Source organism: Grammomys surdaster, unplaced genomic scaffold (assembly GCF_004785775.1).
Source record: "Grammomys surdaster isolate TR1022 unplaced genomic scaffold, NIH_TR_1.0 125849, whole genome shotgun sequence".
Taxonomy (NCBI): Eukaryota; Metazoa; Chordata; class Mammalia; order Rodentia; family Muridae; genus Grammomys; species Grammomys surdaster.
In genome coordinates this window covers 2,247,827-2,264,845 of record NW_021620675.1, presented here as the reverse complement: position 1 = coordinate 2,264,845, position 17,019 = coordinate 2,247,827, and the positions used below count along the sequence as shown (strand labels likewise).

The 17,019-nt window shown below is 46.0% G+C and overlaps 1 protein-coding gene across 2 annotated transcripts in view; it reads right to left on the bottom strand.

Moving 5' to 3' along the window:
- Positions 1-614: 614 nt before the first annotated feature.
- The window catches only part of Prune1 (prune exopolyphosphatase 1), a 34,954-nt gene continuing 18,549 nt past the window's right edge, over positions 615-17,019 (bottom strand). Inside the window, exons 3-8 of one of the 2 annotated variants that reach the window (XM_028789705.1) lie at positions 14,588-14,790; positions 12,727-12,911; positions 10,735-10,893; positions 8,868-8,962; positions 5,358-5,516; positions 615-2,417 (exon numbers count right to left, since the gene is read on the bottom strand). In XM_028789705.1, coding sequence (XP_028645538.1) covers positions 1,986-2,417; positions 5,358-5,516; positions 8,868-8,962; positions 10,735-10,893; positions 12,727-12,911; positions 14,588-14,790 — 1,233 coding nt within the window. In that variant the 3' untranslated portion in view covers positions 615-1,985. Of the gene's footprint in view, positions 2,418-5,357; positions 5,517-8,867; positions 8,963-10,734; positions 10,894-12,726; positions 12,912-14,587; positions 14,791-17,019 lie in introns of those variants that run through there. The other variant, XM_028789707.1, reaches the window with a different exon arrangement.

The following is a 17,019-nucleotide window of genomic DNA, read 5'->3' as shown; positions in this document are numbered from 1 at the left end:
AAAACACTCAGTGGTAGAATACCTGACAGCATGGACCAGGCCCTAGGTACCATCCCAGAACCACATATAAATACAGGCAAAGCTATTGTATGTCCATTTGGACCTACTTTTCCAGCATAAGGGAAACAGAGGAGACAAGCCAGGTATGTTACGTACGTAATTCCAGCACAAGGAGCCTTCTGCTGGAGGACTGCTATGCATTAGAGGCTAGCCTTGGCTACAGGATAAGCTAGGACAGCTTGGCAGACTGTCTCAAAACAAAGAAACAAAACTATCTGAGACAACTAATTCATTCTGTAAACAAGGCTGGCCTCAAACTCACAGGGATCTGCCTGCCTCTGCCTCCTGAGTGCTGGATTAAAGGTGTGCGCCACCACTGCCCGGCTACAACTGGATATTTTAAGGGAAACTCTGAGAACAGGAATCAGGGAAGGCTGAAGATGAATGGGGGCAGCTCATGGCTGAGTCAACAAAGCACAAGTGGGAGGCGGGGAGATGTGGGAGAGGAGTCTGTGGGAGACGGGGAGATGTGGGAGACGGGGAGAGGAGTCTGTAGGAGGTACAGCTATTACCAGAGGGAAGGCCTGATTATACTTTTAAATAGAGACGAGACCTCAAACAGGAAGAAAGTATTTATTATGAAACAAAAATGCAAAACAAAGTACCAAAGTCACAGAGCACAGTCCCTTTGGTTCAGTGATGCACCGATATTTCATGTTCCCGTTGGCTATAGACGACATACCCTAAAGTGACGTCAGACTGCCCCAAACCACCACACACCCCCAAACCACCACACACCCCCAAACCACCACACACCCTACTGTTCAGCGATATTGTTTGCAACTTATGTGGGGTAAGAACAGGGGAAACAGCTTGGTTTGAAAAAAAAAAGAGAGAGAGGGGAGGGAGGGGAGGGAGGGGAGACTACACATGCGGAACAAGTCACTGGGAGAGGGCTTGCCGCTGGGTCACCATTACAACTCTGTACATGCTACATGAGACTAAATCCCTTGGAATACTCACACATAAACACGAAACAATCCAGTGACCCTGAGCACTCCCAGGGAAGACAAAAGGAAAAATAACAAGGACGGAGAAGACAGAAAGGATAGGAGGAAGAGCAGGTCACAGACCACCGGGGCACATCCCTCCCAACCTGTTACAGATGTCCCAGGACAGCAGGTGTCTCACTAGAAGACACTCCACACAGTCTTCAACATGAGCAAAACCAGAAAGACTGACAAGACCTTGCCAGACCCACTAAGATGGGCTATTCAGGGCTCAGTCAAGTTCTGCCCTCTTGGCAAACAAGCCCATGAGGTCCCACAGCCAGCCTGGGTCCGAGAGAGGGCAAGAGCCTCGGACCTCAGGGTCTGTTTGGGCTTCCTGTGATTCTGGGACAGAAGACAGGAAATCAGACATCTGTTCAAGACGAGACACTAGCCAGGTGTAATAGCAGTGCTTGATAATTTCAGCACTCAGGGGGATTAGGAATTCAAGACTAGCCTCAGATACATACAGAGCTCAAGGCCAGCCTGGGCTACATGAGGCTCTGTCTCAAAAACAAATTTTAAAAGATTAAAAAGGTCAATTCATGGAGATGAGCAGTGAATTGGTTTCATGGCAGATGCTGTCTCTCTCTGTTCACGGTCCTTCTGAAGACAGAGATGGGCTCTACGTTCCTTTTGTCCTGCCCTGTCAGGACAGTGGTCCTATTACACTGTACCCACCAAACAGAGGAAGCTCAGTGCAGATTAAATAATATAATTAAATAAACCGTGTCTGACTGGTAGAGACAGGAGGGGAGGCAGACAGCTGTCCTCACAGCAGTTGCTTTTGTTGCCCCCCACCCCCCCAGTGTTACGAGAACAGCACACCCACTCCTGGAGCCGTTGACATAGTTGCTGAAGTGGTCAAACATCTCAAAGCATGCATTTGAGGCAGGCCAGTCACCTCCTCCACGCCTCCCACCCTGCTTCCAATGGTCACTTATCTGATGAGCAGGCTCTGGTCGACTGGGATAGTGAGATCTGACTGCACTTCTCAATGACAGCCTCAGCAGAGAGCTTAGGCAAGCCCTGATCCAGAGGGCACTCATCCACCAAGCTGTTCATGGGTGTGGGTGGCAGCGGAGGGTCTTCCTCATCTTGACTCAGTCCAGAAATCAAGGAGTTACTCGCCCTGTCCAATTCCTTGTCCACCTGCTCCCTAGACACACCCACTACTACCTCAGACTGCCCTGAAGGCATCTTCATTGAGTCAAGATATGTGGAGAGGGCTTCCTGGAGCACAGGCAACAGCTTCTTTCGAGAGACCTGGGTATTGCCTTGAAGATAGGCCTGGAGGTTAGGAGAGATGCTTGGGACAGGTGTCAGCTTCAGGGGTGGGGAGGTGGACTGTTCCAGGACTCCACAGATCTGTAAGACAAGAACAGGAGATGATGGTCAAGTGACATACTATAGAGCTGAGATTACTTTAACAGGGATGAAAAGTATTTTGTTTGTTTGCTTGTTTGTTGAGACAGGGTCTCACAATGTAGCCCTGGATGGCCTGGAACCCACAGAGACTCACCCACTTTGCTGAGATCACCAACTGCTGAGATTACCCATGTACTACCATAGCCAGTTTATGAGGTGGTTGGGATCAAACCCAGGCTACAAGCATTTGGAAGCACTCTGTCAGACGATTTACACACCTAGACCAACTCCCCACCTCCCTTTTTTTTTTTTTTTGACAAAAGGTCTCATATTTACTACAATCCTGGAACTTACTAGGTAGCTCAGGCTGGCCTTGAATACACTGTAATTCCCCTGCCTTGGCTTCCCAAGCGCTGATATTACAAGTATAAGGCATGGCTGGAACATTTATTTAGATGACATATTTTGTTTCATTAACAAAGAAACTGAAAGGCACAGAGGTTTTCTTGCAGGAACTCACATGGAGGATGGCAGAGTCTGAGACAGACCCAGGATCCCCGGCACTCAAAGCAAGGTGGGCTCCACGTGTATCCCCATGCTCACGGACTTCAGTGAGGACAGAACTAGCACCCATGTAGAGATCAGAGGACTAAGGCCAAACAAACTGAATAGAAGGAGGGTGGGAGCGGACCAAGAGTGCTGCCAACTTAGGTGTTTACAGACACCTCGTTAAGGTGGTAGAACCACTGCATGAGCTCACATGTGGCCAGGTTGACTGAGGCTTACATAGATTAGCTCACAATTTTGTTTTGTTTTGTTTTACATTCTGGTTTTGAGTCAGGATTTCTCTCTGTAGCCCAGGCTTTCCTGGAACTTCCTCTGTAGACCAGGCTGGCTTCCAGCTCAAAGATTTGCCTGCCTTTGCTTCCCAAGTGCTGGGATGAAAGGTGTGTGCCAGCAAGACCAGCAGAGTAGGTCGTAGTTTATACAAAATGAAACTGACATCTGAACCCAGGACAGTCACCAAGAGTAGTGCTCTAAATGTATTATATACCAGTAACAAAAGGAAGAGAAGAAATGGCAGAACAGACTGAAAAGGAGCCTCTCTTCAGCACAGAGAGCACGGGAAGTTATAGTCATCAGAGTGATGGAGTGGGGACTGGGTTCTGGAGAGGGAAGGGTCCTTTCCTATAGGCAAAGTTCCTTCCCCTTATCATGGTTAGTAAAAGCCCCATGTTCTGAACATGAACCCTGACACAGAATGTACTTTATGCTAATGACCACAGCAAACTCTGCAACAGTGACTCTTCCATCACTACTTTTTGCTGATGACCACAGCACACTGTAGTGACTCCAGTCCTCTGGCTTAGCTCACAGAGCAAGCCGGTAGGGACCTGAGACAAACATCATGCCTACCAGATTATAAAACCTGTTCTTTCCATAACACCAGCGACAAATACACCGGGGGAGGAAAAGAGGAGGCAGCAGCAAAGAACAGACATAATTTTTCTAAGTACAAAGAACTTCTGGCTGGACTATCCTGAGCATCTTCCCAGCACAGGAAACTCGGAGTCTTAAGTCATTCTGAATCAGTAACCAATGGGAAAACCGAAAGGAAAGCCAGGAAGGGGGCTGACCCAGTACCAAGCCGATCTCTGGAGTGTGGTATCCAGCCTGATCCCAGTGTGCCGCACAGTTGAAAAGGTTCCTACTGTGCATGTAGGGGACAGGGTGAGTCCCTTGTCTTTTATTTTTTTGTAGTGCCCACTCCTGAGCTACACCCCCAGTCTTCTGTTCTGTCCATAAATTGTCAAGACAATAAAGAGAAAAAAACCAAAAATTTTTTTTGTTGTGTTTTTTTTGGTGGTACTAGGGATCAAACCCAGGCCAGTGGCAAGGTAATCACTCTATCAATAAGCTGAATCCTCAGCCTCCCCCCGTTCTTTTTTATTTTTTATTTTTTATTTTTATTTTTATTTTATTTTATTTTTTTTTTTTGGTTTTTCGAGACAGGGTTTCTCTGTGTAGCCCTGGTTGTCCTGGAACTCACTCTGTAGACCAGGCTGGCCTCGAACTTAGAAATCCACCTGCCTCTGCCTCCCAAGTTCTGGGATTAAAGGCGTGCGCCACCACTGCCCAGCTACCCCTGTTCTTTTTTAAAGATAGGATCTCACTATACAAACTGGCTGGCCTCAAACTAACAGGCTATCCCTTTGCCTCTGCTATCTACTGCTGGGGTTGGAGGTGTGAGCAGTTGTACTTGGCATCAGCCCTTAGAGTTCTGAAATAGTTTCTCTGTTACTAAGTAGCACTAGGCTGCAGTCCCTAAATGCTGGGAACAGCGAGAGGCCTGAGTCAGTATGCCCAGTGAGATCAAGTTCTAACTACAGGTAACAACACTTCCTTCTACCCAGGGTTTGCTGCAGCTCCTTGTAAGCCTATATTGTTGTCTCTAATCTTTAGAAACATTTTTTTTTTCTCAGTAACTGTATGACTAAGGCTAGTTCCTTGTAAGGAGGATGGACAAAAAGCCGGCAAGGGGTCTAGGTGCATCCTGGGATCGTGTGAGCCCATCTCAAACAAAAATAGGACCAGTGGACAAAGGCTGCCTAGACTGACCACCGGTGTTTGATCCCTAGGACCTACACTAGTAAAAGAAGTGAACTGATTCCTGCGAGCTGTCCTCTGACCTCCACATCTGCACACACTAGATCCCAGTATCCATACTGGGTGGATAACAAACACCTGTCATTCTAGCTCCAAGGGATTCAACACCCTATTCTGGCCTCTGCGGGCACCCATACGTACTCACACAGACACATAAACACACAAAAGTAAATAAAAGTCTAAAACACGCAGAACTCAAGGGCAAGGTCTTACAGCACAGAACTATAAGACACAGAGGCCATTGACCCTCAGGGTGACAGGATGGGGACTCACTGTCATTCGAAGTGCCTCGTGGGGACAGAAGATAGCTAATTGCCGTACTGGCTCATTGTGAGTGTTGAAAAAGATAGTCATGGCAACCAGGGCGTCATAGCTGTGATCATGGCAGAAAGTACTGAGATCGGCGAGGAGGTCTGACCGTTGCAGAAAGGCCTAGAAGGGGAGAAACAGGAAGCAATCAAAGTTTACAGCCAGACCATCCTTATCACCAACAAACCCTACGAGTTTTCTGTGCATGCAGCTCATAATTTGTGCATCATTAAACCGTATGCAGTGTTTATAAACTGGAGACTGTGGCAGAATGGGGAGAACACAGGCTTCCAATTAAACGGCAGCGTTTTGAAAAGTAGCTCCACCACACTGCCTCTTAGGAATCAGACCCAGAAGCGATGTTAACCCCGAGCTTATCTTCCTCAGTAAAATAAAAAGACAGCATGTAGCTGGTCTTTGCTACTTTGTAGGTTCTTCTTTTTCCCATCCTTTATCCCCTCGCCCAATTTTACCCTGTATCAATAGATAGGAGAAAGAAGGATAGAGGAAGGAGGGAGGGAGGGAGGGGGGGGAGGGAAAGAGAGAGAGAGAGATTTCTTTTTTTTTTTTTGGTTTTTTCGAGACAGGGTTTCTCTGTGTAGCCCTGGCTGTCCTGGAACTCACTCTGTAGACCAGGCTGGCCTCGAACTCAGAAATCCGCCTGCCTCTGCCTCCCAAGTGCTGGGATTAAAGGTGTGCAGCACCACTGCCCGGCTGAGAGAGAGATTTCTAAATCTAATTTCTTTCTTCTTTGAGCATTACTACTAATAAACCACAAACCAATCCCCTTGTGCCATGAACAACCACCAATCTCTACCTCTAGGGGCTCTGGCAAAAGTTCCCAGAATTCCAAACGTCATACATTTGCAGGAACTATGTGCAGCTGGCCAAACCATGCCTCTACTAGAGCATGAGGTAAATCATAGTCAGGTGCTTCAGACAGTCTGAGGCAGCCCTGCATCCCCACACCTGGGAGTAAAATGAAACCATATGGCCCCCATAAGCTGGTCTAAACATATGAGTCCATGGGGGCCACACCTAAACATAGCATAATGCATAATATATTTAGTCCAACTTTAAAAGTCCCCATAGTCTACAGCAGTCTCAACAATGCTAAAAGTCCAAAGTGTCTTCTGAGATTCATCCAATTACTTTAACCCCCAAAGCAAGGCAGGAAAGGAGCTAGCCAAACTCCAAACTCTGCATCTCACGTGGCTGATGTCAAAAGGGTCTTCAGATCTCCAACTCCTTTTTCATCTTTGTAGACTACTACAAACTTCTTCCCCTTGGGCTGCTTCTATACCCTGTTAGCAGCTTTCCTCAGCAGATAGCCCACGGCTCTGGTATCACGAGTATCTTGCAGTCTCCACATCAACTTCAATGTTACAACTTCCTGTTTCTTTTCTTTTTAAAAAGATTTATTTATTTCATTTATATGAGTACACTGTAGCTGTCTTCAGACACACCAGAAGAAGGCATCAGATCCCATTACAGATGGTTGTAAGCCACCATGTGGTTGCTGGGAATGAACTCAGGACCTCTGGAAGAGCAAGCAGCCAGTGCTCTTAGCTGCTGAGCCATTTCTCCAGCCCACAGCTTCCTGTCTCAATGTCTGGGATCCACACATAATCTTCTGGGTTTCTCCAAGGGCTTGGGTCACTTCTCCAGCTCTGCCCTTAGTAGCACACATCTTGTCTTTAGGCTCCAGCTGCCTGTACTCCACTGCTGCTGCTGTTCTGGGTGATCATCCCATGGTACTGGCATCTCCAATACACTGGAGTCTACTGCTGCAACCAGGCTTTACCGATAGCCTCTCATAGACTCTCTTCATGGTGCCAAGCCTCAACTCCTTTGCATGACCCCTTCAGTCCTGGGCCGTCAACTGCAACAGTCTCCAATGGAGAGGCTGCACAGTCTCCAATGGCCTTCCGCAGCCTCTCACAGTGCCAAGCCTCAGTGGCTCTTCATGACCCCTTCATGCTTTCAAGACCAGTACTACCTGGGTGACTCTTACACATTAACATGTCCAGCTGCTGTAGGAAGCACAACCTTGGCTATCTCTGGAACACAGCTTCTTTGTGCTCTCAGAAAACACTTCCCAGAAGATTTCACCTCAGTGATGCTGGTCTCTTACTAATCGCCACTAATATCTTAGCTCCAGCTAACCAGCGACAATTGTCCCAGTATCCCTTCTATTCTGGACTCTAAAGCCAGAGTCTTGTGGCTAAAGTTGCCAGTTCTGTTGCTTGGTGGGGCTGGAGCATGCCTTCCTGTTCTATTACTTTATCATCAGCTTTCTGTTTTCCAACTCCTTCACTGCCTACGCTTGGCTGTCCTGCAACTTGCTCTATAGACTGATATTAAACTCAGAGATCTGCATGCCTGTGTCCTAAACACTGGGACTAATGGGGTGGTCCACCAAGCCTGGATTTAAGCTTTCTTCACCTAGAACTTGCTCTAGGCTGGCCTTGAACTCAGAGGTCTGTTTGTCTTTGTCTCCTGAGATTAAAGGCTTGTACTACCAAGTCAGGATCTAAACTTACCTGGGTGGGACCTTGCCCCAAGGTCACTACTCCCTTAATTCAATTTAATTTCTTCAAACACACTTTCTGGTGCCCCTTTAATACTCAAACCATATAATTTATATTTTTCCTTTCTTGATTTGCTTTTCCTAACAGTGAACTTTAGTAATCACACAGCAGACTTTATACCAGGCTGTTCTGAGACTTTCTTTGTCAGTGCAATTAATCTGAGTCTCTTTGCTTTAGCCTCAGTCAGACTCTCTAGACAAGGGCAAAAATTAGCCACACTCTTCACCAAAATACCAAAAAAACTGTCTCTAGGCCACATATTGAAATTTTCCACTGAAACCTTTTGGGCTAGGTCTGCAAAATTCAAATAATTCACAGCAACAAAATCTTCCTTATTCCTCCTAGGGTGGCCCATCAAGCCCCACTTAAAGCATTCCACTGCTTTTCAAATCCAAAGTCCCAAAGTCTACATTCTTTCAAACAAAATCATGGTCAGATCTATCACAGCAATACCCTACTCCTGGTACCAACTTCTGTCTTAGTTAGGATTTTACTGCTGTGAACAGACACCATGACCAAGGCAACTCTTAAAAGGACAATATTTAATTAGGGTTGGCTTACAGGTTCAGAGGTTCAGCCCATTATCATCAAGGCAGAAACATGGCAGCATCCAGGCAGGCATGGTACAGGAGGAGCTGAGAGTTCTACATCTTCATTTGAAGGCTACTAACAGAATACTGGCTTCCAAGCAGTTAAGGTGAGTTGCTTAAAGCCCACACCCACAGTGACAAACCTACTCCAACAAGGCCACACCTTATAATAGTGCCACTCCCTGGGCTGAGCATTTACAAACCATCACAGTATTCTAGAGTGAGCTAGGAACTGAGGGCAAGGTCTCATGAATGAAGATGTCCCCTTCCCCCTTTCACTGTCTTGCTCTTACCTCCAAATCCATGTAAACTGCACTGATTGCCACCTTGGTGCCTTGTCTGTAGATAGTCTTCTGGTCCTTTCTGAGCATCTGCTCAGTGGTCAGTCCTAGGAAACAGGAGTCAAACAGGAGACTTGGCTTGACACCACAAAGGTAAAGACAAGGAAAATGGGACAATAGCTTCTCCTCAGGACAACGAACAGGAGCGGTAACCGAAGATGTAATTATATAAGGTTTTCTTAAATAATCAGGTCATAGGCAGAAGAGATGGCTCAGCAGTTGTAAGCACTGGCTATTCTTCAGAGGACCTGTGTTCAACTCCCAGCACCCACATGATGGCTTGTTACTGTAGTTCTAGGGGATCTGTCACCCTCTTCTGTTGGCACCAGACATGCACACAGTGCACAGACATACATGCAGGCAAAATACCCTTGTGTATAAAATAAATAAATAAAACTTTAAAATGATAACAGTCAGGTCACAATAGTTAAATGGCGGCCTTTAGAGTAAAGGACTTTGTAGAAGGGTAGAAGAGAAACTTCACTGGGTGTGGTGGTGCTACATACCCTTGAGCCCAGCGCTCTGGAGGAAGAGGCCAGTGAAGCTCATGGGTTTGAGATCAGCCAGGTCTACATCATGAGTTCCAGGCTGGCCAGGGCTACATAGTGAGACCATGTCATTAACAAACACCTGACTCCCAAAACAAACAAGCCAAAAAACCAAAACAACAGAGGCCTTTACCTTCTCTATCCCCCCTCACCCCCTTTGTTTGTTTATGGTTTTTGCTGTGGATCACCCCCACACACACACAGGGCCTTGCACATGTGGGGCAAGCATCTGCTCTCCAGCTCTATCCTCAGCCCTGAGGATCCTCTGTAGTGAGAATTCTGCAATTTTGGTTTCTTTAAAAATGCAGAAATGGGCCGGGCGGTGGTGGCGCACGCCTTTAATCCCAGCACTTGGGAGGTGGAGGCAGGCAGATTTCTGAGTTCGAGGCCAGCCTGGTCTACAGAGTGAGTTCCAGGACAGCTAGGGCTACACAGAGAAACCCTGTCTCGAAAAAACAAAACAAGAAAAAAAAAAAAAGCAGAAATGGGGACTGGAGAGCTGGCTCAGTGGTTAAGAGCACTGACTGTTCTTCCAGAGGTCCTGAGTTCAATTCCCAGCAACCACATGGTGGCTCACAACCATCTGTAGTGAGATCTGGTGCCCTCTTCTGGCCTACAGGCATTACATGCAAGCAGAAGGCTGTATTCATAATAAATAAATCTTTAAAAACACACACACAGAAATATTATAAGAAATGTGCTTGTGCTTTCATTTTTAATCCCAGGTGTGGAGAATGTGGGACAGCTGACTGTGATTTGCATCACCCTCTAGCAGAGGCGTGGCTTTGCCGGTTGCAGATAGTTTTTACAATTGTGTGACATCTGGCATTCCAGACACTTTCAGAAGGTATATAAATATTAGGGCCCTGAGAGGCGGGGTGGGTGGGTGGTTGTCGGTAATTTAGGGAGGTTGGTTTGGTCTATTAGTAGTCGTACTCAAAGAAACAGAAAGAAAGAAATTAGATACAAAGATATCTCTGTCTGTCTGTCACACACACACACACACACACACACACACACACACACACACCTTTCTTTCTTTCCTCTCTAATGACAGGGGTTGAAACTAGGGGGCTAAAGGGTAGGAAAAAGAACCCACAAAGTAGCAAAGACCAGCTACAATCCTCTTGCAGACATGACTCATCGGTTCATGAGCAGACATGGATGTTACTCACTACCATTTCTATGCTCTGAAACCGTCCTGACGGCTTCCAGATATGAAATCAAAGCTTGCCCACTGACTCTCTCATGGAAAAGATGACACATCATACCTGACACATCAAACTTTGCCTTCTGAAGAGAATCAAAGATGTCCTTTCTTTTGGGTAGATCTGGGAAAAGGGCCTCCAGTTTTTCTACATATTTGCTGTCCTTTAGGGTTGCCTTTCCAATTCTGGCATCCATGTTGACACAATCCAGGATGATGGTTCCTGGAAAGGAATATGGCAGAACAAGGATCCTGTGTGTGAGTGAACCCCCTACTCACAATCTTTAGCACACACATAACTCCAAACCCAATGAACATGATACAGAGGATACATCCCAGACATGTGAAGACAAAATAATATACCTGGACTGACCATGTCCTAAGGGAAACCTCCCAAAGTAAAATGCAGTGAGGGACATGGACAGGTGACAAGAAAGAAGCCTAAGTGTGGAGATGGACAGATGGCTCGGCAGTTAAGAGCACTGGCTACTCTTCCAGACGGCCCAGGTTTGAGTCAAAGAACCGATATGGCAGTTTATAACTGATACTCCAGTTTCAAGAGATCTGAAAGCCCTCTTCTGGCCTCCTCAGATACCCGGCATGCACATGGTACACAGACATACACACAGACAAAACACTCATACACATAAAATAAAATAAAATAAAATAAAATAAAATAAAATAAAATAAAATGTTAAAAAAAAAGAAAGAAAGAAGCCCGAGCGTCCTGGGCCTTGTAGATTTCACAGCCTCAGAAGGAATCCAGCTCCGCAGCAGGCAAATTCCATCACACAATCTTTTAAAAACAATTTTTACAATTTTATTTATTCTTGAAATTTTCATATTCATTCCACTCCCCCAGCTCCACCTCCATTCCTCACCCAACTGCATGTTCTTTCTCTTTCTTAAAAAACAGGGTTGGAACCTGGTGGTGGCGGCACATGACTTTAACCTAAGCACTCAGGAGGCAGAGGCAGGACAGCCAGGACTAGACAGAGAAACCATATCTGGAAAAGCTTAAAAAGGGGGGAGAGAGCTAGGAGAGGTAGGAAAGTCAAGCAGTGGTGGTGCTTGCTTTTAATCCCAGCACTAGGGAAGCAGAGGCAGGTGTATTTCTGTGAGTTTGAGGCCAGCCTGGTTTACAGAGTGAGTTCTAGCACAGTCAGGGAGAGACCCTATTTCATAAAAACAAATAACAAAAAAAAAGGAGTGGGGGGTGGTTCGGGGCTAGAGAGATGGCTCAGAAGAGCACTGGTTTCTGTTCCAGAGGATCCAAGTTCAATTCCCAGCACCCAAATGGCAGTTCAAACCATCTGTAAGTCTGATACTCTCTTCTGACCTCTGAGCTCATTATGTGGTGCTTAAACATACATGTAGGCAAAACACCCATCCACATACATTTTTTTAAAAGACAAAAATGAAAAACAAACAAACAAACAAACAAACAAACAACCCCATGGAGCATGATTTTTATTGGCCAATTACTCCTGAGCACGGGGCCTGCCCTGGTGTGTGACTGACATACCTAGTGTCACTCCACTGATGAAAACTGACTCTCCTGCCTCAGCAGCTATCAATTTCAAATAGCTTGTTGCCTGTGAATGAAGCTTTGTGCTTCTCTTCTGTCTGGACTTTATCTTCCATCACAGCATCTTAATATTGGAAGAGCATGTCTAATCTAATCTAAATGAGATCAGCAGATACACACCCCATGGGGAAATATAAGAGGAAAGGTTAAGAGACCTGCTGGAGATATAACAACCATTTCCTGGTGGAACTGCTATCAGAGATGTTTCCTGCTTCTCTGGTGAGTACTCCTTCCATCAAACATTGCTGCAAATGGGAACCACCAAGGTCCGTGCCCTGTGCTTCCTTTGTACTCTCTGCAACAAATTCCCAGGCAGTGAAACAGTGACCAGATGCTGCAAGAACCCTGGCCCTCTGGGGTACAGCTTCAAGAGCACACTGTTACCAATAAGGCTGGAAGGGCCTAGACTTTCACTGCCCTCCTTTTTGGGACAGGAGCAAAGGTTTCAACCCAAACCTGATTCCTTACCATGCAGTAGGGCTGCAGTTTGTCTGTCCAAGGTCTCTGGTGCCCCCTGCAGGATTCTCTCTGTCACCAGGGTAGCACAGGACCCCACCAGCTCAACTGAAACGTGACAGGGAGGACAGTATTTCTGCTCAATTGGTCGGTGGTCCAGCACCTCTGCTACGGCCTCCTCCAGAGCCACGTCGCTCCTGGGAGGGTGGTGGGTAACAGAAAACAGAAAGAAAGAGAAGCAGGTAAGAGCCCTCCAGCTGCCCAAATGGATCTCCAACTCCCCTCCATGAGGAAAGTGTGCATGTCCTGTGTGAATACACAGAAGTCACTACCCAGCCTTACCCTTCTCCACTCTCTGTTATGGAATCGGAAACAACACTGAACCAGCTCGTAAATGAACTCTGTCAAGTTTCTGCTATAAATATCCACACAGCCATTGTCCTTTAGGGTTGGCTTTCCAACTGAACTGCATACTTGACCTTGCTCTCTTGACAATGAAACACCACAGAAGTCACCAGGGCAGGACTTTTATGCATGTCTTCCTTTCTAGCCCTGTGCTACTGCCTTCTAGACCCATAATTATCCCCTACCTGAACTGTCTCAACTAAGGGCTCATCTAAGCTGCCCTTCAAAAGCTTCCTGAATGCTCACTTGAAAACCAAACAGAATGAAAAAAAAACCTTTATTCTGTTAGGACCTGAATAAATATAATTAACAAGTGATCTACTGCCTAAAACCAAGTCAATCTCCTTAGAAGGCCACAGACTCCATGATCCGCACCCTCCCTGCCTCAGTCTCACCAGTTCCCATCTCCCTTTCCCACATAGTTCATGCCCAGCTGTGCAAAACAAGTGCCAGTTTTGGGACTACTCACGGTGCAATTTCATGCCTGCCTGGCTTCCTCTCTGCTAATTCCTCTCTCTGCCTGAAGGCTCCTCTCAGCCAGCTTCCCACCTCAGTAGGGACAGAGTTATCCTTTAAAACTGGGCTCAAGGGTGAGCTCCTCTGGAGAGTCCTTTTGCCCTCAGTTTCCCCTCAGCACAATGAGTTAGGTCCATGTATAGTTCGAGTCCCACTGCCCTTTAGAGTGACAGTTATGGTGTGCCTCCAGCACCTGGTACAGTGATCTCTTTATTACCTCCCTCTTCCTGACTGAAAGATGCATGAAAACTGTCACCTTCATCCACGTCAGCAAAAAGGTTTTAAGCAGTAAATTCACGGATGCAGAAATGCCCTCGGGCAACTATCATTTCTTGGTATAACCACAGTGTGCGCAAGGGGAAAATATACATTTTTAAGACTAGCAGGAGCCAGACATACTTAGACAGGAATCATACTCATGCTGCTTTCTGGCAGCTTTTTCTAGTCCTAAATTAGAAGTGGAATTATTATGGATGTACGCATTTGTTGAACAGACATGACTGTGATATTTATAGAGTCTACTAGAACATATTATTCCTGTATTTCAAAGCAGCAAAAAGTTCTGACATTGAAGGCAGATTTAAGTTCTTTTGAATGATTATTTAGTTTGAACTCATTATATATTTTTGTTTCTTTATATCATAAACATCACATAACTAGAGAAATGCCACTATTTTTAATAGTTTTTTTTTATATTGGATATGACCCATCAATTAGAGTTAGCCCCTGAGGCAGGTGGGTTTCTGACCTCAAGGCCAGACTGGAACACTCAGCGAGCTCCAGGCCAGCCAAGGCTGCACAGTGAGCCCATCTCACATGAAGAGCCAACAAAACAAACAAATTAGAACAGTGACAAAAAATGGGCCCTTGAGACTCCAGAGGGCAGTTCTCTTTCCTTTCTCTCTGTGCAGGCCGAGTGTCCACTTCATTGACTTAATGCTCGTCTGCTTACTTGGGTAAAATATGGTGGTCAACAAGGATGAGGGTGAGCTGGCCAGCCTGGTGCAATGCAAGGAGGTCAATCTCATCCCGGAAGATCAGCGCTGGCTCTGGAATCTTAACCTCCTGGAGGAAGAAGACATTGTCCCCTCGTAGAGGAAGCTCAGAGCGCTTTATATTTAAAACTGGTATAAAGATGTCTTCTGCTTCAGACGTCTAGTTAAGGAATGAAAAGAAGACATAATAAGGCTTAGGAGACTATGAGAAAAAGTAACCCAACCCTAACTCTAACCCTGACGCTGGGTTCTGAGTTCAAGCCCTAATACACATATGTAAAACAAAGGCCAAAGGAGCCGTGATCTTGGATGTGTCCCCGCCTCTCAAGGCCAGTTAGCAAGCCTATAAAAATAAGGGATGACTTTTTTTTTTTTTTTAACACTGGAGAATCAAGCTAAGAGCCTTGACCACGGAAACATACATTCCATAACTGAGCTGCACTCTAACTTTCTGAGAGAATGGTCCTTGCCCTCCTTAGCAATGACACAAAAATCAACTTTATGTAAAAGACCTAGGTATAGACGTCAAGCTATAAGAAATAGAAAATCGGTCCTTAAGCGTTGACCCGGGCAGGGGTTGGAGAGATGGCTCAGAAGTAAGGAGCACTGGCTGCTCTTCCAGAGGACCCAGGTTCCATTCCCAGTATCCACACGGTAACTCACAGCCATTTACAACTCTGGTCCCAGGGAATCCGATGCCCTCTTCTGGACTCTGAGGGCACCTGGCACACACTTGGTGCTTAGACATATATATAAGCAAAATTTTATACATACATAAAATAAGAATAAATATGTTACTGGGTATGGTGGTGCATGCCTTTAACCCTAGCACTCCAGAGGCAGGGGCAGGTGAATCTCTGTGAGTTTGATGCTATCCTGATCTATAAAGAGAGTTCCAGGACAGCCAGGGATGTTACATGGAGAAATCTCACACCCTCCTCTGGTTTTTCCAGACAGGGTTTCTCTGTGTAGCCCTGGCTGTCCTGGAACTCACTCTGTAGACCAGGCTGTCTCTGCCTCCCAAGTGCTGGGGTTAAAGACATGCGCCACCACTGCCTGGTGAAACCGTATCTTGAAAAAACAAACTAAAAATCTTTCTAATTGACCTGGGCTGGAAAGGATGTAGCTTAGTTGGTATAGTACTTAGTTGGTATGCAAGAGGCCTAGGAATTCCCAACACTGCATAAACCATATGCAGTATGGTGGTTTATGTCTATAAGCCCAGCACACAGGAGGCAGAAGCAGAATGTAAAGATTTATTTATTTATATTTTATGTATATGAGTACACCATTGCTCTCTTCAGACACAACAGAAGAGGGCATCAGACCTCATTACAGATGGTTATAAGCCACAACGTGGTTGCTGGGAAATTGAACTCAGGAACTCTGGAAGAGCAGTCAGTGCTCTTACCCCCTGAGCCATCTCTCTGGCCAGAACAGAATTTAAAATTCAGTGCTGCCCTCAGCTACCTAGTGAGTTCAGTGTCAATGAGAAATAAATGAAAGCCTGTCTTAAAAAAAAAAAAAAAAAAAAAAAAAAGCTAATTTGGGAAAGTTAAACTCTAGATCACTGGTATCCATATAACTTTATGGTTTTGCAAATCCCTCGTGGTGATTTAAAGGACCCCAATAAGCCCATATGTGTGAATGCTTAGTTATTAAGGAAGTGGCACTATCTGAGAGGGACTGGAAGGTGTGGCCTTACTGGAGGAGGCATGAGGCATAACTAGAAGTGGGCTTTGAGGTTTCAAGGGCCCAGTGGCTCTCTCTTCCTGCTGCCCGTGGATGCAGATGTACAATTCTCAGTGCCTTCTCCAGCACCATGTCTGCCTGCATGGTACCATGCTGACTACCACCATGAAAATGGACTGAACCCCTGAACCTGTAAACTTGGCCCAATTAAATGCTTTTTTTTTTCTTTGTGGTTTTGTGTTTCAAGACAGGGTTTCCTCTGTGTAGCCCTGGCTGTCCTGGAACTCGCTCTGTAGACCAGGCTGGCCTTAACCCAAAGATCCACCTGTCTCTCTTGAATGCTGGTATTAAAGGCATGCACTGCCTTGCCTTGGTCATGGTGTTTTTTCACTGCAATAGAAAGACATCCCTCAAACCAGATTTATACGTCCCAGAGAGTAACACAGTACTCGACAAAGTGCTGTGCACAGGTGCACGTGTACCTGCATAAGCATGTGTAGAGCTCAGAGGACAACTTCAGGTGTCATCTCTAAGTTACCAGCATCCTGTTCTCTGCTTGCCAGAAGCTCAACAGATAGGCTAGGCTGGCTGGCCACTGAGCCCCAAGACCTGCCTATTTGCCTCCCTAGTGCTGGGATGAGAAGGGAATGCCACCACATCTGACTTTGTTTCTGTCGTTCTGAGGGTCAAACTCTGG